The 27,557-nt window shown below is 61.2% G+C and overlaps 1 protein-coding gene across 14 annotated transcripts; it reads right to left on the bottom strand.

Moving 5' to 3' along the window:
- Positions 1–6: 6 nt before the first annotated feature.
- Positions 7–26,967, bottom strand: CIC (capicua transcriptional repressor). Of its 14 annotated transcripts, none has more exons than XR_014305682.1 (21): positions 26,019–26,168; positions 20,780–23,596; positions 8,962–9,111; positions 8,645–8,879; positions 8,433–8,562; positions 8,155–8,337; positions 7,906–8,071; positions 6,726–6,928; positions 6,418–6,643; positions 5,881–5,984; positions 4,399–5,635; positions 4,132–4,319; positions 3,631–3,752; positions 3,364–3,530; positions 2,973–3,260; positions 2,550–2,875; positions 2,029–2,244; positions 1,730–1,884; positions 1,519–1,650; positions 1,099–1,230; positions 7–1,002 (listed from the first exon to the last, which is right to left on the bottom strand). XR_014305682.1 is itself a non-coding variant. In XM_082711414.1 (21 exons), exons 2-21 carry the CDS (start codon positions 23,583–23,585, stop codon positions 635–637), a joined length of 7,578 nt encoding a protein of 2,525 aa, XP_082567540.1. In that variant the 5' UTR covers positions 23,586–23,596; positions 26,805–26,967; the 3' UTR covers positions 7–634. The 14 variants fall into 14 exon arrangements, 10 of the variants coding, with proteins under 10 accessions (XP_082567540.1, XP_082567544.1, XP_082567542.1 ...); XR_014305683.1 differs by having other exon boundaries at positions 1,730–1,881; XR_014305684.1 differs by having other exon boundaries at positions 2,550–2,872.
- Between the last annotated feature and the right edge of the window lie 590 nt (positions 26,968–27,557).

The raw sequence follows: 27,557 nt of genomic DNA, 5'->3' as shown, positions 1-27,557 counted from the left end.
CACAGGTGTGTTAAACAGCTTTAATTTCGGTCATTTCGGCTTCTCGGCACAGTAAGAAATATTGCACATGATCAACATGTTTTGTTCTGGGGATGGGGACAAGGGTAGGGGGAATCACCTTCTTAGAAAGTACAACCCAAGTTGGGAGGGCAGAGGGGGTGGGGAGAGAACCCTCCCCAGGCCTGTGGCAAAGTGCAGGAGCCCCCACCCCAAACTAACCTGAGTCCAGCCCCTCTGGGGAAAAAAGGGGTGCATGAACTCCCCCTACTCCACAGGCACCTCCCTGTGGCCCAAGGCCCACACTACCCACCAGCTTGTAGCCCTCACATGAGCCATTTTGCATAAAGTACAAGTGAAAAGGTCTGAAGGTAACACACTCCAGGTTATATACACGGGCTCGGTGGAGGGAGACTGTGCCCCTGCTTCCCCTCAGCTGCCCCCCATCACAGGGAGAAAGCTGTGGGGAGAGGGGGATAGACAAGAGGAGCAGGCCTCATTCCGCCCAAAACTAAAAAGGACGAAATGGCTTTATTGGGGAGGAGGGAACCATCCTGCCCCCCCCCCATTCCTGCCACCTACATACTGTCCATATCCTGAGGGGCGTACTGTGGGTCCTGGGGTCTTCTCGGAGCCCTCACCTGCCTGTGGCAGCTGTGGAGGGGCCGGGGGGCGGGGGGGACGGCTGGGGGGGGCCCTCCCAGCCAGGCTGTCCGGGGCCCGGCTCTGGAGGCGGAGGCAGTGGCGGGGCAGCTGGAGCTGTGCCAGAGTCCGAGCCAGGTGAGGTGGGGTCAGGGCCCCCAGCAGGGCTGGGAGTGGGAACAGGGGCAGCAGCAGTGCCAGTGGGGGGCGGTCCAGGAAGGGAGGCCTCAGCTCCAGGGGGCTGCTCCGTGGGAGTGGCCGCCTGCATGATCTTCTGGCGCACCTCACGGATCTTCAACTGCAGACACACCTTGGAGGGGAAGATGTCTGCGTAGCGGGCCTGGAAAGCTGCCGTGGCCTGGGCTGGGGACAGAAGGACAGTGGGGGGTGGGGAGGCCAGGGTGAGAGGAGCAGGCAGGACCTCTGCAAGTGCCCGCCAAGACGCGGAGCCACACTCACCTGATGGGAAGAAGCCATGGTCCTGGAAGAGCTGCATGACCAGGGCCCGGCGCTGGTCCAGGGTACGCCGCAGGGAAGAGTATGGCACCTTCTCATATTCCAGCTCCCCGAGCACATCCTCTGCTTCCGTACCTGGGAGTGGAGCAGGCAGCAGGGTCTTGGGGACTGCGGCAGCCAGCCCCTGCCCCGCCTGAAGTGTCCACCCAGCCCTCACCAAATTCTCTTCCCTAGCAGAGTTCAGAGAGGGCACCTGCCTCTGGACCCTATCAGACTCCAGAACCCCCTCAATCCATCCTTGACCCGCCATCCTTCCTCTCAGCGACATCCACCCCACCTCTCCTCTGTAACCCCATCTCCAAGACCCCACCCTTCCTGCAGGTGCTGGGTCCCCCATAGCTCCGCCTGCCTCGGTGCCAGCACCTGTACGGTCGAAGGTAAAGATGTCCCCCTCGCACTTGGCACTCTTGGGGGTGTTGGGCTCTGAGCTGCAGCTGGAGCGTCTCCTCATCTTGCGTTTCGGCGAGGTGGGGTCTTCAGGGGCCGAGTCCAGGTCTGGTCCAACAAAAGCAGGCTCAGCAGAGGTGGCCCCCATCTGTCCCCCGCCTTCCCCTGGTGGCCCGCACTCGCCTACCGGTGGAGTTCTTCCTCTTCTTGCGGTAGGAGCCCAGGATGGCCCGGGGCGAGGTGGCCAGAGACTGCAGGGTGGGCGAAGGCAGCACCTCCTCAGGCCGGAACTCAGGCAGCTCAGCAAAGCGCTCTTCGAAGTCCACCTCTGACAGGACCCTGCTGGAGAGCCAGCAGGGTCACCTCCACCGTCCCAGGCTGCAGCTGCCCCCCTCTCTTGCCAGCCCCGCACACGCTGCCGCAGACCCCAGCCCATGCTCACTTGTCCACAGAGTCAAAGGTCTTCTTCAGGGGCGGGGGCCGCACCTTCACCTTCTTGCCGGTACCAGCGGCCTCCTTGCGCTCAGGGGTGTCCCCGGCTGCCCTCCCACTGCTGCCCTCGCTGCTGCTGCTACCGCTGCCGCCAGGGGCTGAAGCCGGAGCTGGCGCTGGGCTGGGAGGGGTGGGAGGCTCCCCACGGGTCTCCAGACCCAGCCCAGGGACTCGCCAGTCTGAAGACGAAGAGCTGGGGAATTTGCTGGCCTGGGGTAGGGATAGCAGAGAGATGGAGAATACTGGATTCAGACTCAGTGGTGCAAAACTCAGAACAACAAAGAGGTAGGACGCTGACTGACCCAGACATAGAGTCTTGGAGAAGACTCCGTCATACAGACAAGCAAAAGGAACATAGGAGGCCCAGCTCCACCACAACCCCCACCCCCGGGGGAAAACAAGAACATGGGTCATACAGGTGTGCAGGGAACGGAAATGGAGCAGAAAAGCAGATGATGGGCTGAAACGCAGAGCCAGGCAGCAACAGGAGCCCCTGGGGCCTGCTGAGCGCTCACCACAGTCTCAGGGCCCTTGCTGCTTGTCCGCTCCTCAGCAGGCGGGGGAGGCGGGGGGCTGCTCCGGGCCATGGGAGCCCAGGTCTCTGGGGGTGGTGGAGGGGCCGGTGTCGTAGGCTGCCCCTCAAGCTCAGACTCAGGAGGAGGGGGCTCCCGGGCTGGGCCAGGCTCCAAGGGCTGCCGAGCTGCAGGGCCTGACCGCCCAGGGGCACCTGCCTCAAAGGAACCCACGGGAATGCTGGCAATGGCAGCCTTCACTTTCTGGGGGGCCTTGGGGGTGGGCCGCTGGGCCTTGGGGGCCACTAAGCTGTAGGTCATGGAGCCTGCTGGTGGGGAAAAAAAGCATTTGCTGAGCCAGGCCTGTCTGGAGCCCTTCTCCCGAGTCCCCCAACTCACCCCACCCTGGGCTGGCCCAACACCCACCTGAAGCATTAGGGAAAGGGCTGGTAGGGGCCGGGGTGGCAGTAGCAGGGGCTGGTGGGCCCTTCGGCAGGATGGTGGCAGCAGGTGGGGTACTAGTGGCCACGGTGTAGACCAGACCTGGGGGAGCCTGGGATGGCTGGGCTAGGGGTGCAGAGGAGGTTGGTGCAGGGCTGCCAGGGTAAAATGCAGTGATGACGGGACCTCCGGGGGCTGTGCAGGCTGGCGGCAGCTGGGGGCTGGGCACTGGCGACACGCCCACCTGGCCAGGAGCCAGCAATGGAGCTTGGCCTGCAGGGACGGAGACACAGGAGAGGCAGGGGCCCCAGTTAGGGCCTGGGCTGCCTCCGCACCACCCTGGGTCCCCAGCTCTACCTGCCACACTGCCCCTCACCTGAAAGCAGGGGCTGCACAAAGGCAGGTCCACTGGGCCCCAGCGAGGTGAAGCCTAGGGCTACCGAGCTCGTGGGCCCATACGAGGTGACTGTTCCAGCCTGGCTGGACGTAGGGCTGGTGCCCAAGGGCAAGGCGTGCCCACCCGCTGACTGCACGTAGGTGATTCTGCCGCAAGGAGAGGAAGGGGGAGGAGTGAGGTGAGCTGCCCACCCCCGCCAGACCCTTCTCTGGCCTGGCCTCCAGGTGAGGGCTCAGCTGCCATTACCTGGTAGAGGAGGGCAGCAGGACCTTCTGAGGCTGGGAGGTGGGTCCGGAGAGTGTGGCTGGGCTGAGGGGCGGCACCAGGCCACTGGGTGTGCTGACAGGCACCGGAGTCAGCTGAATGATCTGTGGGCAAGGGCACCCACAGGCTGGGGTGAGCTGGGGATTTGGAAATGGGATGGGAGGGTGACCCAGACCTAGAAAGGTGGGTCTCAGCAAAGACAGGGAACACAAAATTTAGAATTAAGACAGAAAGGAACAAAGAAAACAGCAAGGCATGTGAAACACAAAGGAACAAGGTACAGACACTGAGAGCAGAATCGAGATGCACACAGACACCGAAGTACGCAGAAAAACGCACTCACAGTCCTAGAGACAGTTCAAGAAAGACATATGAAAAGGGAAAAAAGCACGAGAGATCAAAGGAAAAACACACAGACACCATGGCACAGAAACCAACGCCCAGGAGGGGAGGAGACAGGAACAGGAGCCAGGATGCCCTTACCTTGCTGGGTGGCTGGGCCCCATTCTGCAAAGGTACTGAGAAAGGCGGGCTCACCAGGGGCAGTGGCTGGCCAGCCCCTCCACCCCGCACGGACATGCTAGGGGCCGCCAGGGGCACTAGTACCTTCCCGGGCAGCAGCTGAGCTGAGCCACCCGGGGGCGGAGCCTGTACAGGAGACACCGACTGGGCTGCAAAGGGAGAGAGAAGTTGCCAGACAGCTACAAAGGCCTGGGGCCCCTCTCCTTCCCCACTCAGCCCAAGCCTCACCTTTGGGGGGCGGGGCAGAGGGTACGGACTGCAGGATGGGGATGCCAGGGGTGGGTGCAGTGGCTGCCAGAACTTTGCCGTTGGTGGAGGTGCCCGGGGGGAGGGTGAAACGGATGCTGGTGGTTGGTGCGGGGCCGCCAGGAGCTGCTGCCTTGGTCCCAGGGGCTGGTGCCGGGGCAGGCGCCACCTGAAGCTGCTGGGGCAGCGTGGGTAGGATGTACTGCACCTGGGTGATTCCCCCAGCCTTGCCCAAGGTGCCCGGCTGCAAGATGCCCAGGGGCACTGGCCCATTGGGGCCACTCCCAGCGCCTGCTCCAGAGCCTGTGGTGGCTCCACTGCCAGGGGCCCCCTGGGCTATGAACTGAACAGCAGGGGGCGCTGGGGCACCATAACCCGGTGTGCCCACCAGCAGGTTGGTGACTGTGGCAGGGGCCTTTCCCACAGTACCGAGGAGGGGCCCAGCCACCAGGTGCGGGGCCGGCGAGGAGGCTGCTGCCGACTTCTTGTCCGAGTACACTAAGCTTACACCCAGCGGGGAGCTCCCTGGCGCCCGGGACCCCGTGACTGGCTCAGTCCTGGCACCCACAGTGTCATTTGGAGATGCCTCAGCCCGGCCAGAGGTAGGGAAGGGCTTAGAGGCGATGGGCACAGGAGTGCTACTGACAGGCCGCACCACATTGGTGACCATGGTAGCAGCTGGGCGGGACAGGGGGGCTGTTGGGGCCCCATAGGCCAGTGACGGGGCTGGGGCCGAGGGCATGCGGGTTCCGCTGCCTTCCCGTTCCTCCTTATTTGGGGGCAGGACCAGCGTCTGCAGGACACTTCCTCCCCCGCCGGGAGGTGCTGCAATGACTGAGGGGCCTGGTGGCTCCAGGCCTCCCACACTTTCAGGTCTCTTGCGCCGGAAGGCGGCAGGATCCGATGGGAGGAACCGGGTGGCCTTGGAAGGTGTCCCTGGGCCCCCAGCCCCAGGAGGTGGGGGTCGTAGTGGGCCTGCCGTGCTGCCCTGACCTGACTCCTGGGCCTTGAAGGTCCCTGAGCCCAGTGGGAAGGAGGTGGCGGCTGAGACTGAGGAGGAGGCAGGTGAGGACGAGGACGACGAAGGGGTGGGCCCGTAGCCTTTGCCAAAGGCTGGAGGTGATGGATCCGGGGGCCCTGGGGGCTCAGGGTCCAACGGTGGGCGGCAGTGGGTGAAGGAGGAACGAATCACAGGCGAGAACACCTTCCGGCCAAAACCCTAGGTGGAAGGAGGGGACACAACCACATCAAGGGATCCCGGACACCCACAACCTGACCATCCCTCTCCTGCCTGGCAGCAAGGCCGGCTGAAGGCCTCAGTTCACCCAGTCTGTGACCCAATTCACCATGGGGTGAGGAGCTTGCCCTCTTTGGGCCTTAATCTCTCTGTAGTGATGCACACAAGAGCACACACCTCCCATTCCTGGGACCGTGACGAGACAAAAGCAATTCCCCAACTCTCACCTTGCTGCCCTCTGGGTCCTCCCCAGAGCTGTCTCCGCTCTCGCTATCAGTCACCCGCTCCTTGCACTTAAGGTCAATGTCAGTGGCGCCGAAGCCATCATCAGCTGAGGGAGCGAAGAGTATTGGCAGAAGTGCTGGGTGTAAGACTGTCCAGGAGGAACAGCAGGGAGCCCGGGCCCTTACCTCAACCCCTTTTTGCCAGCAGTAACTATTGTTCAAGAATGTTGTTCCTCTACCTAGGGTGTGCCCACCTGCCCACCGGGGGAGCCTAAGAGCATGCAGGTACCACCACCTAACACTGTGCCCCATGGCCTGACCATCCACGCCCCTGTCCTCCTGGTTTCCTGCCTGGCCAGGAGCTTCCCAAGGGCAAGGCTGGGCTTACTCAGTTGGGCCTGAGCTGAACATGCCTGCAGTCATAAACAAACATGCAAGACAAGAAAGAAAAGCCTGAGACCTAGATCAACTCTTTGCCCACCCCCCCAAACCTTAGCCTGTTGTTCTCTGGGCAGGATTCTAGGCCCTGCAACTGCTCACCAATGACATCATCGTCTCCCTCCTCCTCACAGATGACCATGCGTTCCTCGTCACTGGTCATGTCCTCACTGGCTGCACGCTGGGAACGGGAGGCCCGGGTGGGCAGCAGCGGGGGTCGCCCGCCAGCCGCCAGGGCACCTCCCTCACCAGAGGCTGAGAAGGGGCCTGGAGCCCCATACTGGGTGGAAGGCTTTGGACCAGAATAGGATGCGGGGCCGGATACCATCTGCAGGGCGGGCACCAGGAGAGTTCAGTGGGGGCCATCACCTGGGGGCAGCCCTCCCTGCCCAGCTCCCCTGCCCCCAGACCTGAGTCAGTTCCTGTAGTGCCTGGCTATCTACTTCCCCACCATCCAGGCTGTGGACCCCACTGTGGGAGAAGGCTCGGGGCCGGGCAGAGCCAGGTCCCCCAACTGTGTGCAGACGCTCTGTCCCACAGGAACCACTCCCTGGAGCCTTGGTATCCGAGCTCAGGAGTGTCTGGGCTGCGACGGAGAGGAGCTCCGAGGACACTGCACAATATAAGGAGAGAGGTGTCACAGAGTCAAGAAGTCTTTCAGCGGCACCCAGGCTGTCCACACATATCTCTAGGTCCTGAGCAAAAGAAGTTTGAAAATCCTGGGCTACCTGGGAGCCACCAGCCTGGCATTTTCTAAAGGACTGTTCCTCAGGAAGCAGGCCTTCTCTGAAGGTCGTGTGATGCTCGCTTGCTAATAACCATGGACCTGAGTCTCCATCCCCAGATCTCAGAGAGGAAGCAACCCCACCTTCAGAGAACTGCAGGCCCGAACCCACAGGTCACTCTAAAAACATGCCTCAGAACAGTACTACGCAGGTGAGACACTCTGTCAGCAAAAGCAGCCAACGAGGGGCTTCCAACTATGGTTCTGGAAATCAACCAAACTGGGGTTTAAGCTTTGGCTCTACCATTTACTAGTCTTCTACAAATTCCAACAAGTGACTCTGCCTAAGTCTCACTTTCCTTTTTTTTTTTCTTTTTTTTTTTAAAGACTTTATCTGTCAGAGACAACACAAGCAGAACAAGCAGCAAGCACAGAGGGAGGGAGATGCAGGCTCCCCCACTGAGGAGCGAGCCCGATGTGGGGCTCAATCCCAGAACCCTGGGATCATGACCTGAGCCAAAGGCAACCGTTTAACTGAGCCCCCCAGGTGCCCTGAGTCCGTCTTCTCGTCTGGAAAACGAGGGTATGACTTTCAGAAATAGAGCTTATACTCTCCTTGGTGCCTGGCATGTAGTAAATGCTCAGTAAATGACAACTGATAATGAAAAGACTGCCTGGGAACTCTATCTGTCTGGACCTCCCTGGCTCTTTTATTTGAGAAAACTACCAGTTCCCTTATGGGTAAGGGTCTTTAAATGAAATGACAGCACATAGGGTTCTGGGGTAAGGGCTGAGCAAACAAAGGGGTAGCTGGCACCTCTCAGGGAAGGAGGGGGCAGGACAAGTCAACCAAGGAGCCAACCAACCTCCAGGGGCAGCGGCAGTCCCCGTCTCCGACATGCTCCGCTCCCGAGTCTCCTTGTGTCCTCCTGCTAGCCCCAGGCTTGCAGGCTTGGCCTCTGAGCTGGACTTCTTCCGGTCCTTGTTGCACCACTTCCAGTCTGGGTGAGCCTTAAAGTGGGCCTCTTTCACCTGGCGGGAGAGAAAGGAGGGACCCTCCACTCACTTACCCCACCAGAGGAAGCTGGGGAGGAGCCAAGCGGAAGAGGCATTACCTGGAAGGCCAGGTCATGGTACTTCTGCTTCTCCTTGGGCCCCAGGGCGTACCACCACTCGCCCAGAATCTTGCTGACGGTCCGGTTGTCCTGGTTGGGGTGACGCTGGTGGACCAGGGCCCGGTGCCGCTTGCTGAAAATCATGAAGGCGTTCATGGGCCGCCGAATATGGTCCTTCTCCCGCTGCAGCACACAGAGGCCCGAGTGAGATGTTAGAACCACAAAACAGACTTGGGCAGCCAGAGGGCAAGCTGGGGACAGGTATAGAGATGAGGTACCTTGTTGGGGCTGCGTCCATCCTTCTCCGAAGAGGAGTCTCGTTCCTTTGGCAGGGCACTGAGGGACTGGGTCCGGCGTTTCCCAGGTGGCAGGGGCAACTGGATCTCGGGAGACATGATGGAGAGGAAGCTGTGGCGGGAGTGGCAGGGACAGTGAGGGCCCCATCTCTGGTCACCATCCCTTCCCACTTCCCAAGTCTCGTGGCACTCACGCATCATCATGGTCACTCTCCGTCTCGCTGTCCAGCCGGGGCTCTCCTGGAGGGCCAGGGGCCTCCTCCTCAGTGGTGGGAGGGGGACCCTTTCCAGGTTCCACCACCCCCAAAGTGTGGGGGGGTCCGGGCCCTGGGCTCTCAGGGCAGGTGGCTCCAGGGGGCCGCCCAGGGTCAGCACTCCCTGTCCCACCTGGTGGCTGCTCATGAGCCACAGCCGCCGACTCAGCAGGTTCTAGGAGCAGAGAGGCAGGTCAGAGGGCTCCTGGGCTCCCTGGACGCTATCCCTATGTGTTCTGCAGCCCCCCACTCCTCACCTTTGCTCTGGGTGGAGGCCACTGGGTGGCTGGCAGGTTGCTGGGCCTCACTTGGCTGCACAGAGGGGTCGGGCTGGCTGGGGGCCAGAAAAGGGACTAAGGAGTGCCAGGGGAACACGGCAACAGAGCGAGGTTCCACATTTGTCCACACTGTGGGAAGAAGCCAGCTAAGCTGTGCAGCAGGAAACCTTGGCCTTGAACCCCAACTCAAGCTCATTTCCACCCTGGATGAGGTGGCTCCACGCCTCCTTCACACCCCCTTCCACTATCCCAGAGCCCCGTGGGCTCATGCATGCAACATCATTTCAGGAAAAACTCCTCTCTGTACGATTCCGAGGTTTATACGAAAGAAAACAGAAGCTGGGAAGGGAAATAGGCCTCACGCCCCATTCCCTCCCCCCACCTCCACCAACCCTGCCACCAGGGACCAGGCCAGAGGAATGACTGGCTCCTGTCACAAACCAGGCCATGTTCAACTGCCGTCTCATACTCCCAAGGCCCCAAAACCTGAGCAGGGCTAGGAACTCTCCCCAGTCATGCCACATTCCCAGCACCCTAACTGACATAGCCCTTCATCTTCACCTCCTACTCCCTTTTTCTCTCTTGAGGAGACCATGCTTGGTTTCCCCTTCTCTTTCCTCTCCATTACCCACAAGGTGTGGGGTCTTAAGTCTTTCTCCTTGCCTCTCTCCCCATAGCACACACCCCAAGGAGCCAGACCTGCCTTTCCCGGGCTGGGCACAGGTGGCTCCAGTGTCTCCCCTGTCCCTTAACAGAATCTACTGCCCACAAAGAGGTCTCCCAGCCCCCCTCCCTCTCAAGCTCTGAGCTTATCTTGGGTGCAGCGTCCAGCGTCTTTGCCCAAAAAGGGGAGGGTGTGGTAAACCCTTTGGAAGAAAAGGCACAGACAATGAGGCAGACAAGAGAACTGTTACAAGTCTGTGCCCAAGGAAGACAAAAGTGCCAGGTGTTTTCTTGAGAATTTTCACAGGAAACCATTTCCCTCCCAGAGCAGTTCCAGGGGTCCCACCTTCTGCCCCAGGAGCTGGGTGGTAGCAGGGTTAAGCCCTGGGCTGGGACCCATCCCTGGCAGGACTCCTGGAGCAGGCCTAGGTTAGGAGTGGGCTGTCCTCTCATTGCTGGCTCCCTGGGGGAAGTGGAACCAGCTGAGGAGGCCCCTGTGAGGGAAGACGATGAAGAGAGAAGGGAAACGCCCTAGCCTTGGTCTCCATCATTCCTGGCCTCCCCCTGATCTGGATCAATCTGACCTGGGATGACCCCTCTATGTCTTCAAAAGCCTGGACTAAGAAAGCTCTATAGAAGAGGCTAGCCTCGAGACCTCATTCTGCAAGGGGCTGACAAAAGAAAAAGTAGACATCAAGTCAACAGAGGAGGGATAAGGAAGCCAACACTAGAGGGGGTCTCAAGACACTCTAAGAACCCTGTCCCCAATCCCTGGGGCACTGGGGACCACAAAAGCCTGCTCGGCCCTCCAACCCCAAGGACCTCAACCTGTCCCTCTCTTCACCAAGATCTTTCTCATTGGGCCTCCTCATCTGCTGGGTGCGGAAGAAGGGGACCAGCAGACAATGGGGGAAGAGTCCTTTAGTCCTGCCCCTCAAGTCCTCTTCAGTGTACTATGGTCCAGGTTCTTGGATCCCTCCTTCTGCCTCTCCAAAGCACACCACACACAGTCCAGCCCATCACTCTGCTCTAAGCAAGCAGTACCTCACTCACTTCCCAAACCCTGTTCTTAGCCCCACTACTCCATCACATTCCCTTCCCCCTCTCTTCCACACCTAAGACCAGCAGGTCTCATGCTGCCCCTATCCTGATCTATGCTGGCAACCCAGTTACTCTGCACCCCTCACCTCCAATGACAACGGACCGTACCACCCCATTACCCAAACACCACAGCTGTCCCCAGCTACTCCCCTCGCCTCACTCCCATCACTCCCGCTACACTCCCACCTGCCGTCACTAACCGCTTGGCCCAGCTGAGCTCTGTAACTTTCCCGTCACCCCTGTACTCCGCCTCTATCACTCTCGTACTAGACCCCTATCACCATTACGCCGCACTTAGCACCCCAACACCCTGACCCCTGCAGTCCCAGGGCCCAGGCTCTACTGACCGAACATGCCGAGGCCACGGGAGGCCGCGCCGGACGCGGGCACCAGGGGCCTGTGGGCTGAGTACATGGTCCGGCGCGGGGAGGCCCGGCCGGGGCTCGAGCCTCCTCAGTGGCCGCCGCCACTCCGGCCGCCGCCGGCTCCTCGGCCGTTGCCGCTCGGGCCCGGGGGGAGCTGGAGGCCGTCGCCGCATGCCCCCCCCCGCCACCCCCCTCCGGCCGCCCCCCTGGGGGGGGGGTCTCTGCCGGGCGCGCCTGCGCACAGCGCCGCCTGCCTCCCGCCGCCCGGGGGGCGGGGGAGGTCAGAGCGCGCCGGCCCCGCCCCGCCCCCTGGCGCGCGCGGGGGCCGTCACGGGGCGCGCGGCACAGGGGCCATCGGCGCCGCCCCCTCCCTCTCCCTCCTCCCGCTTGGTGCCCGGCGGGCGGGGCAGGCGGGGCAGGCGGGGCGGGGCGCGCGTGCGCGGGGGTGGCCCCCTCCCTTCTCCTCTCGCTGGCTCGCTCCCTCCCTCCCTCGCAGCTCCGGCGGGTAACGGCTCTGGCCCCGCGCGCCCCGGCTGCCGGTGCTGCCGCCCCGCCTTTCCGGGCTCCGGGCCCGCGGCTCAGCGCCGGGTCGACCTTCGGCTCCGAGCGGCCAGACGGACCAGCGTGCGTGCGTCCGTGCGCTCCGAGCGAGCCCCGCGCAGAGCCACCGCCGCCTCCCCGCCCCGCCACTACTACGCGCTCCCCTCCCCCCGCCGCACCTCCCCCCGCCCCTTCCCCGCTTCCCCCGCGGCCTTCCGCGCAAGCCCGGCCCCCCGCGCGTGAGCCCATTGGTTGCCGCCGCCGCGCGCGGGTCAGGCCCCGCCGCGCCCGCCCCCATTGGCCGCCCCGGGGGAACGTCAGTCATATGCAAATAAGGAAAGGGCGGGGCGGGCTCCGGTTGGCCCCAAGCCGGCCCGGGGCGGGACCGCGGGAGGAGGGTGGCAGGGAGGGCGCACTGCAGTAAAGGCAGCGAGCCAGGGGGGCGGTTCACGGCACCGCGCTGCGGAGGCCCTGGGGTTGTGTGTGGCGCTACGTGTGTCCAGTCCACGCGAAGAACACGCTCACGCGCGGCTTGGCCCGCCTCCCTCACGCCCGCCTGAGCGCTCATGGCTCCGCAGGCCAGAAGAACTGCGCGGTAGGGCTACGCGAGCCACCGGGAGCCCTTACCAACTCAACACCAGCAGACTCTTCCCCCACCACACACTCACACACACACACCCTTTCATAGACAGAGTTTTCCTACCACACCCATTATTTCATACACATCCCACGGTACTATGTACCCTTGGCCTTACACTCACACTGGCACACACGAAGTCACACACCTTGAACACCTGCTCACATGTCTGTACAACCTCCCACACTCCGGGTCCCTCACTCTCCAGCCATCATCACACACTCGTTCTCACTCATCCTCCATATCACCCATTTCATACACGCCTTGTCATACATGCTCACCAACGCACATTCTCACTGCCAGCCCACATGAATCATCATACAAAAAACATATCAAACGGGCAGCATTATCTCACACATCTAATCACAAGTGCTGCTTGTCCATCACACACACTACACACCCCACATCCCTCCCACACAACCACACACACTCTTCCATCTTCACACACCCTCATGTGGCCTTCCTGGCCAACTCCCGTTCCCAGTACAGGCTAACTCTCACAGATGCCATTGTACTGACCCCCCCCCCCACTACCTAAACTTAGCCCAGTAAGCACTACTTCAATACCCTGGCCCCCCAGGGATACAGAGCACCATGGTCACTCACTGGCCTGACACTCAGCAGCCACCTGGGACCCTCCACCTCACAGTAAGGCAGTAGGAGGCAAGCAGGGGTGGGGGCACAGAGCACTACCATGGGCTGGCCCTGCCACTCTAGGCTGGAAGCTACCCTTCCAGAAAGGGGCCAGGAGGAAGAAAGGAAATGAACACTGGGGCTTCAGTGTGCTGGGAGCTTGAATGTATTATACTGCTCATTGAATCCTCACATCCACTAGTGAGGTACACTTTATTATGCCCATTGTTCAGATGAAAAAATGAGGCTCAGAGAAACTGAATAAATTGTGCAAGATCATCCCTCCAGAACCTAACAGCCCAGTGCTCCAACTCAGCTGCTCTTTCCACTACTGAAAATTTAACCTCGGGGTGGACCCTGGCAGACACTCGAAGACCTCCAGGAATATGGTCAGACAAGGATACAAAGTCTAGGGTCCACCAGGGAGAGAGGCAGAGGCTCTGGATCACTCAAGATGGGCCTGGGGGTCACTACCAGTAGAGGCAGAGGCCTGGGGTCACACCCAGGCAGCTTTTAAAAGTTGCACAACCTCCGATGGACAAAGAGTGGGCTCCTACACAGGTGGAGTCAGCGACAAGCACAAACAAATCCCTTTCCCAGCCTGTTCCGTCCACTGATAGAGCCAAAGGCATGGAAAGGGTACAGAAACCAGTAATCTGGGCCCAGAGGGGAAGGGAAGGTCCATAGCCCTCTGACCTCCAGAGACTGCAGGGCCAGACACTTGGCTGTGAGCCTGGAGGGGGCCACTGGAGGGACTATTAGGTGACTGCCCCCTCCTCCCTATGCAGCCCCAGACTCAGACCCTCCATTACCTCACTGCCCCAGGGACTGCAACGTGAGGCAGAAATCAAGGCTGAAATCAATGTGGCCCGCTATCTCCCCACCGCTGCCCCCTTCTCTCCCTTCTCTCCCCACCGGTGAGTCACCTACTGAAAATTAACCCCTTCCCTACTGCAATGCAGCCCAGGACAGAGAAACACTGCCCCCAGTTCCCCTACTTCTGTAGGGTGAGAAAAAGAGCAAGGCCTGGCATAGCAAGGAAAGAGGGCCCCACACATCTGAGAGGGTTGCACATCTGGTAGAAGACACAGTGCCCACATAGGAGGGATGGGAAGAGGCCCCTTGCAGGGTAGGGAACAGCCAAGTGGGGACCCAGCCTGGCAGGGAGGGGCCGGAATCCGGGCGGGAAGGGCCCCCCTGCCCTGGGCACTGGGCCAGCCCTATACTTAGCTTCCATTGTTCAGAGTGGAGGAACCCTGGGTGGGGGTGATTAGAAGTGGAGAAGAGGGAGCAGGTCCTAACCCCAGACAGCTCCATCTCTCCAGCCATCCTCAACGCTAACTGGGGCCTCCCTAATTGGGAAAGGCTGAGGGGGTTTCCCAAACCAGGGCCCCAGCCCCATCTGAGAGGAAGTGCAACACCATCCTTCACTCAAAGCAGGTACCCCCTACACCACCCACCACCAATTTCACAAAAGGTTTGGCGCCAAACATCCCCCGCAGCACTACCCCACACCCTAGTCCAGGGACAGGGAGCCCAGACAGAGACACCAACTGCCACCCAGGGTGGCACAGGCTGAGGCCTGCCCAGAGCTCTGGGGCTTACAGCCAGGGATGCTGACAGACTGAGGGACAAGCAAACACACTCTGAACTCACGGGCCCATTTATTGAGCCCCAGAGGTACCGCGCCCCTGTCCCCCGCAGCTCCCCACCCTGCTCTACAGGCCTGGGTCCCCGCCTTGGCTCACCACCCCCGTGTCCCCAGCTCCCCTCACCCGCTCTCCACATACACACCCACCTACCCACCCACCCCGGGCGGCGTCGGCGACGGCCAGGGTTGCCTGGGGAACGAGCCCAGGATTGGGCTGGTGCCGCTCCGGAGGGATGGGGGCCTAAAAATAGCGCCGGGGTGAGTCAGTGTGAGTGGGGCTGGGGTAGGCAGGGGGACTAGGAGGGAAAGAGGCAGGCGAGAGGTGTGGGGGAGGGTCCCCAGGGATTGGGAGACGGACTGTGATAGGACGGGGGGGGGGGGGCATGTGGGTTTGGGGGTGGAAAGGGGCGGTGGTGTGGGGGAGTGTACAGACACCCAGGCTTGAGAGGGCTGGTCGGCGCGGACTGAGGGAGGCACCCCAACCCGGGCGGAGGAGGGGGCGCCGCCCTGCGTTCTCCTCCCCTCCCCGCGCTCACGAGATTTTCCACTCGCCGCCTGGCTCCCAGCCAGCCCCCGGCGGGCCCCACAAAGCCGCTTTGTGCTGGGAGGGCGGGCGGGCGCCCGGCCGGCCTGACACCCACGCAGGCCGCGGCGGGGCACTGGCCAGCTGGCACCCGAGCTGTCTGCGGGGGGCGGGGGGGCGGGGGGGCGCCCACCCCGAGGGCGCGACCGCTTAAGGGTTAATGGCGCAACGGAGGGGGGTGGTCTCGGCCAATCAGCGTCGGCAGACGCGTAGGCAGCCAATGGAAAAGACGGAGGCCCGACGCCCGGGGCCTACCCCTGGGGCGCGGGAATCCGTGCCCCTCCTTGCGGACAGGGCCGGGGCGCGGCCCTCAGGGTACGGGTCCGGATCTGCAAAGTCCCGGTGCACCCTGTTTCCTCGGCTGCTTCGCAAGAAAAAGGTTCAAAGGGGTTTAGGATCTTGCAGTCAGGTGGTGGCACGGTCGGGATTTGAACCCAGGTGTGCCTGGTCTCAATCAGCTTTGCGGCGGAAACAGGGAGACAGGGGTTCCCTGGCCCAGGCCCCCGTGGGGAGCGGGAACAGGGGACGGGGTGCGGGCGGAGGAGGCGGCGCGGCGGGCTAAGGTCCAGCCGCCTGTGGTGCAGCCGCTGCCGCCGGTGGTAATGGGAGCCAGACGCCGTCGCCGCCGCTAATGCGCCTCCCTCCCGGCCACTAATGGAGCCATTAATGCCGGGGCGCCGGGGGCTCCGGGCCGCACCTCCCCCCCCCGCCCCGCGCATGCGCGCGCCCGCGACCCCCGCCGTTCACCGCGGCCACCGCCGCCAGGAGGCAGCCTACCCGTTACAGCTCCCGCTGCTGGGGTCTCTTTAGGGAAGTCTCTAAGATTGACTACCGCTATCTCAAAAACGCCCCTTCTCTTCTCTCCTGGCAGGTCATCCTCTTCTTCCCAACCTAGGCCTCCTTCCTCTCCAGGACAGTCTCCAGGGATCTCTAACATCCAAATCAAACCTTTTCCCTCTCCGGTCTAAACTTTTGCCTCTTCACCGACCTACCAGCATTCAAGCTGGCTTGGCTAGATCTGTGCTCCTTGGCACCCTTCTGCCAATCCTGGGCTCTAGTGTCAGCTCCAGCTTCCACTGGACACAGATGTCACGCACTTTGACCCCTCCTGGCCTTCCTTCCTATGGCTGCCTCCGCCAGGAACACGCCTTTCACTCTCCTGAAATCCACTCATTCCTCAAGCTTTAGCTCAAATGTCACTTCCACTAAGAAGCACACCCGTACCTCCCTCATCACCCTGCATCGAGCCACCGACTTGTCTCTGTCCTCTGGCTTCCCCAAACTCTATACCTCCCTCTGCTCATCCTTGCCTCTGCCTGCTTCCATGTCTGCCTTCCCCACCCACATTCCCCAGGGCTGTTCAGCCTGGACCTGGGAGAGATGAGGGACTTCTGGTCGGAGAGAAGGGGTTCCCTGTTTGAGACAAAACAGAAACTCTGCTGGGCAAAATATGGATTTGGGGAGTCAAGAGAACCTAGGCCCCTCTCTGGTCCTTATTTTCCCCACCTGGCCAAGCATAGTGTCTGAGGTCTTACTACATGTGGGACTCCGTTAAATGGAGCTGGCACCAAATGTGTCTCCTGCAAGGCATTGAGGGGGTGGTCGGGGTGATCTGGGTCATACCCTCTAGCAGGTGGGTGGGCACAGGAGCTGCTTTCCTGTTGTTCCCCTACAACCGGATCTCCTAGCTTGGCCCATGCAGCCCCCGCCTTCCTGCCTGTCTTGGGAACAGGTGCTTGGATGTAGATGGCTCCTGACACCTCTCACCACGTTTCAGAGACAGTGGTGGGCCATTAATTTGTCAAGAAACAGGAAGGAGCTCCCAGGCCAGTACAACCTCCCACCACTCCCCAAGAAGGGAGTGAGGGACCTAGTGCTTAGCAACTGTCCACAGACTCAAAGGGGTGGAGCGCCTGATGGGCACAGGGTGGAGGTGAAGGGCTGGGAGAGGGGCAACAAGTTTGTCTGAGGAGGGGGAGGAGGGTCAGGGGAGGGAGGTCCAGAGACACAGGATCCCAAGATAGGAGCCCAAAACAGAAGAAAGGTAGAATGAAAGAAAGCTCAGAAAAGGACTGCTGTCTAGGTTAGGACAAACCAAAAAAGATACAGAGAGGCAGAGAGAGAGAGAAAGAGACAGACAAGACCAGAGAGAGAAACTCAAGCCCAGGAATAGAGACCCAGACAGACAGATGTAGGGACCCCAGGGAGAAAGACAGACACACTGTGGCTCAAAGGCAGGCAGACAGAGGCCCAGGAGAGGGGGCACTGCCTGTCAGTACAGGGAAGCCAGGCAGAAGCTGGGAGCTGGAAAGGAGGCCGTGCCAGGAATGGGGCTGAGACATCTGGCCTCCTGGGCTGGGGCTGTAGGCCCTGGGGCGGCTTCCTCTCCTGGGGAGCAGACGGGAAGAGTCAGAGGGAGGTGGCAGTGGCAGCTGGCTGGCCCGGCCATGCACAGAATGTGGAGAATGCCGGCCGCCTGCCCCGGCACGTCCCCCAGCGGAAGCAAATGCCTGGCGGGGGACAGGAGCAGGCACGCTGTCCCAGACCGCCCCCTCACACCTGCTGCCCTGGGTGAGGGTCAGGCCTTGGCATGAGCAGGCAGAAAGGGATAGGACCACGGCCTCATTATGCCACCTGGCATAGTCTGCCCCACCTGGGCCTCAGAGGCAGAAGGCCCCAAGGTGCTTACCTCCCAAGGGCTTGGGAAGGCCTCTGGGAACCTGAGGGCAGCCTGGATACCTCGGCATGGGTGTTGTTAGGGAGGCGCTGCTCAGAACTGCCAGGACAGGCCCTGTACAAGTTCTGACGACCAGACAGCCCGCAGCCTCCCTTCCCTGAACCTCAGCCCAGCTGCTAAACCAGGCTGGTAATCCCTCCTGCACAGCATCGATGAGATCGCCTGGGGCTGGGCACGTGGTAAATGTTTAATGAAAGGCTGGTTACTATTACTGTTATCATTGTTAGTGGCAGGACTCAAGGGCCTGGGGCTAGACAGCCTGGGTTCAAATCCTGACTATCCTTCTGCCTAGCGGGGTGACTTTGGGCAAGTCACTTAACCGCTTGGGGCGTGGTTTCTTCCTCAACACTGGAAGTACTAATGGTGCTGGCCTCCTGGGGTGTTGTGAGGATTTGGTGAGTAAACGCTTAGGCGGTACTTAGAAAGCCGAGTACCACGCAGGCACACACATGGGTGGTGCTCAAGAAATTAGGACCTCCGGAGCTTCTGGCAGTGAGCATCCTATGATCTGGAGATTGGGAGACCCAGTTCAAGGCCCAGTCCTGACCTTCCCTGGCCGGGTGACCTCAATCAAGACTCTTCTTCTATAAAATCTTAAAAAAAAAAAAAAAGGGCGCCTGGGTGGCTCAGTGGGTTAAGCACTGCCTTCGGTTCAGGTCATGATCTCAGGGTCCTGGGATCGAGTCCCGCATGGGCCTCTCTGCTCAGCAGGGAGCCTGCTTCCCTTTCTCTCTCTCTGCCTACTTGTGATCTCTCTCTGTCAAATAAATAAATAAAATCTTTAAAAAAAAAAAAAGAAAAGACTCTTCTTCTTCTGCCGCTTTTCCTCATCTGGAAAATGGTGACAGGTACCCCTGTTGGGTCTGCCCTGGTGGGCCTCGGGTGCCCTGCATCAGTGCCATCCCCCTCCAAATGCCAGCAGTGAGGGTCACGTGATACAATGCTATGAAGGCAATGTTGGGGGCTGTGGGCATGTGGGGTGGGGGGGAGAAGAGGATAGTTCTAGATAGAGTCCTTCTGCTTCACTTTCTTCATCTGGCTAAAGACAGAAATCCCCGCTGTGCCCGTTTCTGTGGCAATGGGCTCCTATCAACTACACTAACAAATGTAAAAAATGCTGGGGGCAGGGCGAAAAAACACAACTCGCAACCTCAGCATATAAGTCTGAGGGGCAAGCACAGCGCCTGTGTCCCTGTGCTCTGGGTCTGGGCTGGAGCTCCGTGAGGTTAGGGCCTGGGATCCCAGCCACATCAGCCTCTCTGCCCCAGTCCCAGCTCCCACCCAGATCCCACCACAGCCCCCTTCCTCCCTGCTCTCCTTGTCTCTGCTCTCAGGCCCTGGAACTCACCCTCCACGGTACAGGTGTGGTCAGATGATCAGCTCAAAGCCTATCTTGGCTCCCTAATGCCACCAAGATAAAGCTCCCAAGTCTCCTGAGGGCCCTCAGGGATCTGACCCTTGCTCCTGGACAGAGCCATGCATTCCCGCATTCACCATCCCTTAGAGCCTTTGGTTTTGCAGATTCCACTTCCTTTAAATACTTACTTTGGCCTCGAGGCCTTTGCCCAAACTCTTCCCTCTGCCTCATGGTCCTCCTGCCGGCCTTGCCAGACTCGCTTCTGCACACCCTGCATATCTCACTTTAGATACCCTGGCCCCTTCTCCAAGAAGCCCTCCTGACTTCCCACAGCCTCCTGGGCTTCCCCCATCCCAGCTCTGACCGCTCTGGCTGCTCACTGTCCGGTGACAGATCTGTCTGTTCCAGGACTGTGTGCCCTGTAAGAGCAGGGCTGTGTCCTCAGTACCAACTACCACACGACCAGGCCACTCCAGTCAACAGTGGATTAAGAAATAAATAAAAAAAAAAGATGCTCGGGAACGGGCTGGTGACTGGTCACCCTCCCTGACGGTTGCTCTGACAAGGCCCAATCTAGCCTGGCCACTGGCTCTCCCGGGCTATGGCCTCAGCGCTCTGGCCACAGTGGCTTTGCTCCCCTGTGCTCCTTCTGGTCTCCTAGGAGGCTCTTCCAGCCCACAGTTGCTGGTTCCAACTCATCCTTCAACTCTTGGCTTACATGCCCTCTCCTGAGGGCAGAAGACTGGATTTCACACCTGGAGGCCTGCCTAGCACACCCCCAGCTCCACTCATGCACTGACTGCACCTGTGATATTTCCAGGGCACAGGTATGAGGCGAGCACTCCGTCCTGATCCTGCTACCCCGAGGCAGAAGGCACCTTGGAACCTCCATCTTCCCATCTATAACCCGGAACTGTGGCCCAGTGGGGACCAGCCAGCTGGCCTGCCTGGCTGTGCAGGCTGGGCCCAGGACTTACTAACTGTGGGATCCAGGGCAAGGAAATAACCTGGCCTCAGATGCCTCTAAATGAGCCTAATCCTACTTCCCCCACCCCCACTGCCTGTTAGGCTCGTGAAGACAAAATGAGCGAGTATTTCCAAAGGGCTGAAAACAATCCCAGGTACAGTACGGGGTGTGTCTGAGGGTTCGCAAGATAACTCACAGGTAATGCTTATTATGATGATGTCCCCACCAGTCCTCCAGACATGACAGCTGTCATCGCGATTATCAACTCTGTTACCCAATGAGGATTGTGGGGGCCTGGCTCCCAAAAGCTCTGGAAAGGTTTGCTGACTGCTCAAGCCCTTGGGAGTGCATTCCGAACAGAAGGCCTCCAGAAACCGTGCCCTGAGCCTTCCAAGCCCAGTCCCTTGCCTGGATGTGAATTCCTGCAGAGTTACTCTGCAGAGAGGAGGCTAATCTCCCCTTGAGCTCTTCCCCAGGTGGGGAGCTCACCTCTCGAGAGCCAGTTTTCGAGTAGCCCCGTCCCCATTAAGCCCTCACCCAGCCATTGCACTGGCATCTCTTACCTGTCCCAGGTCGGCCCATGATGACTTCCTTTTTCGGGGCAGGATGGCTGGTGTAGCTGCTAGGGACCAGGACGGGCAATAGGGCAGCAGGTGAGGGGTGGAAGGCCACCGGCTGGAAGGGTGAAGAAGCCAGGCCGAAGGTGGGCATCGGCTGGGCCACAGCAGTCGGCGCGGCTGGAGGCACGGTGATGGGCACAGGGGCTGGCAGAGGTGGGGGCAGGCCAGGCTTCCCACTGGCCACCCCAGGGGGCACTGGGGTCTCTCGGCAGCCCCGCCCAGGTCCTGCTACCCGCGCCTCGCCAGCAGTGCTCACCTCCCCAGGGAATTTGGAGGGCAACGGCACATCGGGGTTGCGAACAATGACGGGGGAGTCCCGCTGCACAGCAGGAACCCTGCGCACAGAGGGCCCAGGATCCGAGGTCAGGCCAGCAGGTGGGGGCAACAGCAGCAATGGCGAGGGCTGGCGGGAACGGGAGAAGGGCACGGCAGGCGACACAGCCCGGAAGCCAGCCGGCGTGGAGGGTGTAGGTGTGTGGGACACCGAGTCCACACCAGAGTCTAGGCTGTCACTCTTGGGGAAGTCCGGGGTGGCTCCTCCACCCCCTGCGCCAGGGGCCCCCAGAGCCCCCGGATGGGGGAGCAGCTCTGTCTTCCTCCGCCCGGGACTGATGGGCACGGTGAAGGTCAGGTTGGTCTGGAAGGTGGGTAGGATGCCAGAAGAATGGCGCTCTCTGGGGGCAGGTGGCGGCGGGTGGGGACCCAGGTCTGGTGGGGTCAGCACACCTCCCTTCGGGGTGCTGGCGCTCAGGTGGCGGCTGCGGACGGCAGTGCGCTGGATGACTGGTGAGGCGTTGATGGGGCTGAAGTTGGCTGGGCGGAAGCCAAAGAGCGGCGACGGGGAGGGCGATGGGGCAGGTGAGAAGGGCGACTGCGTAGACACAGGAGAGAAGGAGGGTGTGCCAGAGCGAGAGCTGCCCAGCGACACCAGCATCACGGCCGCCTCACACTCATCAAACTCAAAGCGGGACAGGTCAGCAGGAGCCACCAGGCGTGGGCGCGAGTCCCCGCGGGCTGCCACGCTGCTGGCCTCGCTGTCCCGCGATGTTTCGTCACCCCAGTCAAACTCGGTGCTGCCCTCCCGTGCCGCCACGCCTGCTGGCCGCCCAGCCCCAGCTGGGCCACTGTCCGCCAGGCCCTCCATCTCCTTGGTTCGCATGGACAGGTGGCGCGAGCAGTAGCCCCGCCGCTGCGACTCCTTCATGCAGCCATCTCGGGAGCACAGCCGGCGCCACTGCTTGCCATTGAACTTCTTGCGGATCCCGTTGGGTGTGCAGACCACATCACCCTTCTTATACTTCTGCTGTGCGGCTGTCAGCGGTGTGCGTGCCCGGGCGGCTGGCGCTGCCCCCTTCTCCAGGGAGGCCACACTGCTGCTCCGGCTGCCGCCCTGGCTCCCCTCCTGGCAGGGTGATGGCTGCTCCCCAGGGCGGCCCGGGCCCACAAAAGCTGGGGACTTTGGTGGCGGTGACAGGAGCTGGGGCGGAGGCAGCGGGAGCAGGGCTGGGGTGCCCAGGGCCGGCGGGTGCTTTTCCTCACCCTCCTCGCAAGTCCCCAGGTTGCCACCAAAGCTGATCTTAGACACCTCGGCATCCTCAGGCTGCTTGGGGTCCAGGGCAGCAGGGCAGGGGGCCAGGGCACCCCCTGGCTCAGCCTGCTCCTCCTCAGGGCCCGCGGGGGGCTTCCTTGGCAGGGCCTCAGGCTCCCAGGGGGGCCGCAGCAGGCGCAAGCTGGAACGGGCCACCCACACGGCCTCCTCAGGTTCATGGTGTGGCAGCTGTGGGGGCTGTGGGACAGCGGCCGGTTGGCCAGGCTGGGAACTGGGGCCAGGACTGAGGCGGACCTTGTAGGCAGCAGGCTTGGTGGCCACCTCCACCACCACACCCTCACGGTAGGCAGCCACACCAGGCTCTACGCAGGTACAAACAGCTGTGCCCACCGCGAGGGCAGCTGGCGGCGGCGTAGCATCCAAAACCACATGGACACCACTGCCAGGCGCCCCCTCGTAGAATGTCAGTGCCCGGTCCCCAGGGAACTGCACGCCCAGGTCCTGGCTTCGGCGCACCTGGCGCACCACGGCCGGCAAGAAGAGGCCGTCTCCACGCCGAGCCAGCACCCGCTGGGACCTCAGCTGCCGCAGGTCGTATCCGCCACTGGTGCCACTTGGGGGCCAGGGGCCTGGCCCACAGGCTTCGGCGGGCTCATCCTCCAGGTCAGCTGAGTGCTCGCTGGCTGTGTCGGTGGAAGAGGAACGGGTGGAGGTGGGTGGCCGTGGAGGGACACCCAGGGCGCCAGCCTCCTCAGGGGTTCGTGCCCGCTCCTCAGGGGCCCCGGCCGGCCCACCGCTACCACTGCCGGCTCCATGCTCCTCCACATACTTCTTCTTGGGCGCTCGAGACTTGAATGTGGCCGTCTTACGGCTGAGGGAGGGTTCCCAGCGACTTGCCTCCCCCTCTACCTTAGGGTCCTCAGCAGGGCCTGGGGCCGCCGGGTCCTCGAGGTGTGGCTCCGGGGTCAGCCCCTCAGCCCCAGAGCCCCGCTCGGACTCCTCCTCCTCACCCTCCTCAACCTCTTCTGGCCCTGGAGGCTGCTGGGGCTGCTGCTGCTGTACCTCTTCATCTTCCTCCTCTGGCTTTTCGCCCTCCCCAGCCCCTCGCCGTCTCAGGGCCTTGGCCCGGGTGGCCGGTGGGGACTTGCCGCCACTGCCAGAACCTGGGAGGCCGACACATGCCTTCTTCATTGGCTTCATCTTTTGTCCACCTGCAGGTGGGAGGGCAGACAGGGATCATGGGGAGCAACTCAGGAACCTCCCAGAGCCAGTGTCCCCCAAGACTTCCCACTTGCTGAGGCCCTAGTTAGGTCCCTGATACCTGAAGCCCTTCTCTTGGCTGTCTTCCACTCATGGGGGCCCCTGACTGGCACCTGGACACAGACTGGCACCCATGTCCCCTGAGTTATGTACTCTGGCTCGTTGGGGACACTGACATATATCTGTTCCCTCTACACAGGCCACAGCAGGTATGTGCAACTGCCCGACGGGGCACAAAAAGGTAGTGATGGTTCATGCCTGTAGAGCACTCGCTTTGTGCCAAGCCGTGGACCGAATTTGATTTTATTAACCCATTTCATCCTGACAATATTCCTGAGAGGCAGGTATGACCGACAGCCCTACTTGAGGAAACTGAGGCACAGAGAACACAAGCAACTTGTTCAAATTCATCCAGCCAGGAAATGGCAGAGCTAGGGTCTGAACCCAGGCAATCTGGCTGCTTCAGAAGTCTGTGCTCCTAACCATTTCAGTGTGCCGCCTGTCACATGATCCAGGGGACACGCTTCCTTGCACTGTCACTGTCCAGACAGCACACACACTCATACACATACACACACATGCACAGGAACACAGTCACAAAAAAGGAGGTGACTGGGCTGTGATGTGAGCCTCTCTCCACCCCCACCCCCACCCCTCTGGGCTGCCTGGCATGGCCAGCCATCGTGGGAAGGAGTGGGCAGCTGAAAGTCCTGAGGGACGGCTGCCCACTCTTCTCTGCACCCAGGCCTGCCAGGTATAGCCATCTCCCCAGATCCTGGCAGGGAGCAGGCAGGGGCACGTCTGGGGCAAGAGCTTATCCCGTGCTGCCACGGGGCCGTGCATGAGCACACGCACGCGCACAAAAACACACACAGAGGCACACACACGTCATCACACAGTGGGACACAGAGCTACACCCCAGGGTTTCCCTGTCCCACTGGATGGGAGCCTGCCCCTCCCCTCCACAGCACCCAGCGTGAGACCAGCAAGCCCAGCCCCCCTTCTGGCCTGCATGCATCCCCCCCCAACACCACCACCACTGGGCTGCCTCTGACAGGGTGGCTGAGCTGGCTGGGGCCAGGGGGCCCCCAAATATAACTTCTGACTCCAGGTGGGGGTAAGTGGGAGAAGGTCAAAGAAAGCAGGGCAAGCCCAGCCCAGCAGGCCAACCTCACCCACTTCCTGAACAGTCATTACTGCCCTCCCCCTTTCAAGCTGCCCTGAGAAAAGAAAAGGGAAAAAACTTTACTCTGAAGTGACTAAGAGAAGCTGAGAGGCCAAAAGGGGGCCTATGGGAGGGTGGGGGTACCCAGGGCCCTAACCCAAACACAATCAGAGATACCCCTGACTCAGTCTGCCGGCTCCCCCAGGACCCCTGATCTTGTGTTCTCCTACTCGAGGCCTGCTCCTCCTGAGGACCATACAATCCAAGGCTGCTCCTTCTCTGGGCCAATCCTGGGGTCCTCACAGGCAGAGCTGTAGGGCCCGGGGCTTCTCACACTGGGGCAGGGATCCAAGTGTCCAGGAGTTGGGCAGCTGCCACCACCTTCTCCCCACTGACCCGCTGGGCCACTGTCCTGGGGACCGAGATCCGGCCCCAGTCCTGCCCAAACACAAACCTTTGCATAACCCCTCCCAGGGCCTACAACCATATTGCCTGGCACCCCTGGACCCTGCCACCTAGTCCTGCCTCTTCACCCCAAAAGCCAAGCCTTTTTTTTTTTTTTTCCCCTGGGCCTACTCTCTTCCTGTCCACCCCACTTTGGATAACTCCCACCCAAGGCCCTGTGGTTCCTCACCTCCTTCAGAATCTAAGCAGGAACTCCCGAAGCCCAGGCCAGCCCAGGCCCTGGTTCTTCAGGGTCTCATCCTCTCTGCTCCCATAAGCCCTCCTGGCACCAGCTTCTCTGGCACTCTCTCTCCCGTCCTGTCACCACCTCTACCTCTGCCTCTCTCCTCACAGGCCCTAGGCCCCCCCCCCTCCTCAGCCACCCCATCCTTGTCACCCTCATCTATCTCTGTCACCCCCTCCAAGTCACTCTCCTGTCAGCCATCTCTGGACCTATCACCTTTTCTCTCCATCACCTCTCCTTGTCAACCCTCCAACTCTGTCCCCTCCCTCTCCCTGTCACCCTGATCTAGTCCTGTCACCCCTCAATTCCTGTTACCCATTCTCTGCCCACTATCCCCTCTCCGTCACCCCTTTTCTGTCACTGTTCCTCCCCACCACTTCATCCACTCTATCCTCCTTTCCCACCATCCAACCCCCCCTTTTTCCCCTGTACCCCCTCCCCGTCCCTGCCACCTGTCCCCTCTCGGCCCCCAGCACCCCAAATCCCCCCTGCCCGTGTCAGCCCTGGCCCCGCCCCTCACCTCGGGCTCGGCAGGGTTTCGGGGCGGGGGGCCTTGGCCCCGGCTCGGTCCGGTCCGGTCCCTCCCCGCCCCCCCTCCGGCTCTCCCTCTCGATTCTCCCTTTTTTTTTTTACTCCAACACACAAAATGGTGAATGGACCTGCAACAGCTGGAGCAGCCAGCCAATCACCGGCCACAACCCCGCTGACCGGCGCCGTCCTAGACCAATAGATATCCGCAGCCTGGTCGGCTCCGCCTCTCCACGACGAGCGACATTCGCCATGACCAATTCTGCCCACCCGGCAGCGCCAGGAGGCGGGGACAAAGTCCAAGACCGGCCTCCCTCCGGGACCGACACCAACCTGAGCCTACGACCGCCTGATCTGCCTAGGGCCCTGCCCCACAATAAGTGATGGGCATCAGCCAAGACCAATCGCAAGCCGTCTTAGTGCAGAATGACGAATACAGTAGCCAGTCGCCCTGCAGTCTAGGCCGGAACCCAGCCTCTGTGAGGGACAGTAACCAATGAAGTGCAAGAAGGAAGAGCTAAGGGATAGGCTGTCCAATAAGCAGGCTGAGGAGGCGTGGCCTGGGCGTTTGTTGACCGGCTAGTCGCAATTCTTGCTGGGAATGGTAGTCTTCTTACGTCTCCGGCCCATAGTCAATAGTACAAAGCAGACTACAACTCCCATGTGACAGAGTGCTGTAGCACCAAAGAACCCGGGCGAGGAGAAAAAGTCGGACAGGGCAGTTCCTCTAAGTCTCCCTGCACACCGGGAGCATCTTAGACCCAGGGCCCCGACTCACCCGGATTCCCGGCTCTGGCGTCGCTAGTGGCTCCTCTCAGTGGCGGCGGTAGCGGCACGAGGGGGAGGTGCGAGTAGCAGCCAACCGCCACCCGCAAGCCCCGCAGCCAATCAGCGGCGGCCGGGGCGGTGCAATGACCTCACCGAGTTCTACTCTGTTACCCCTCCCCCACGTGGTTGTTGCTGTCGGGAGCCGGGAGTAGGGAAGTTTGCGGGGGGGAGGGGAGGAGAACGAGTGATGTCACCTTTCCCCCGCTTGATTGGCTGTAGGGTGGCCGGGACTATGACCAATCAACAGCCTCCGAAAGTCCGGCGCGGCCCCGCAGAAAGCCCTGTTGCCACCGGGAGGGGAGAGAACGTGCGCGTGTGGGGAGGCGCGCGCTGCCGTGGAATAGTGAACGCCCGGGGCCCGGGGCTTGGGGACCTGGGGGGACAAGTCTTGTCTTCCAAGACTTTGGCAATTAGAGCGGTGCAGTTTTCTGGCAGCTCGGGCCAGGAGATGGGAAAATACGGCGCTTCATGAGGCTTCACACCAGATTACCCTCACACTACGTTCTGTGGAGAGCTGCTTTGTGGGTTTTCGCACTTGGCGGAGCGAGACTTTTATAAGGTCTCTTTACTAAGGGTGGGGGGCACGTTCACACGAGGTCGGGAGGAGAGGGATATGCCCCGTCGGTTGTAGATTCCCGCCGCCCAGACACAGGGTTTACCCCAGGTGTGAAGCGGTCTGCAGTGCGCGCAGACTCTCCGCAGC

This window comes from Mustela nivalis, assembly GCF_964662115.1.
Source record: "Mustela nivalis genome assembly, chromosome: 18".
Lineage (NCBI taxonomy): Eukaryota > Metazoa > Chordata > Mammalia > Carnivora > Mustelidae > Mustela > Mustela nivalis.
This window is presented reverse-complemented; position numbering and strand designations above follow the sequence as displayed.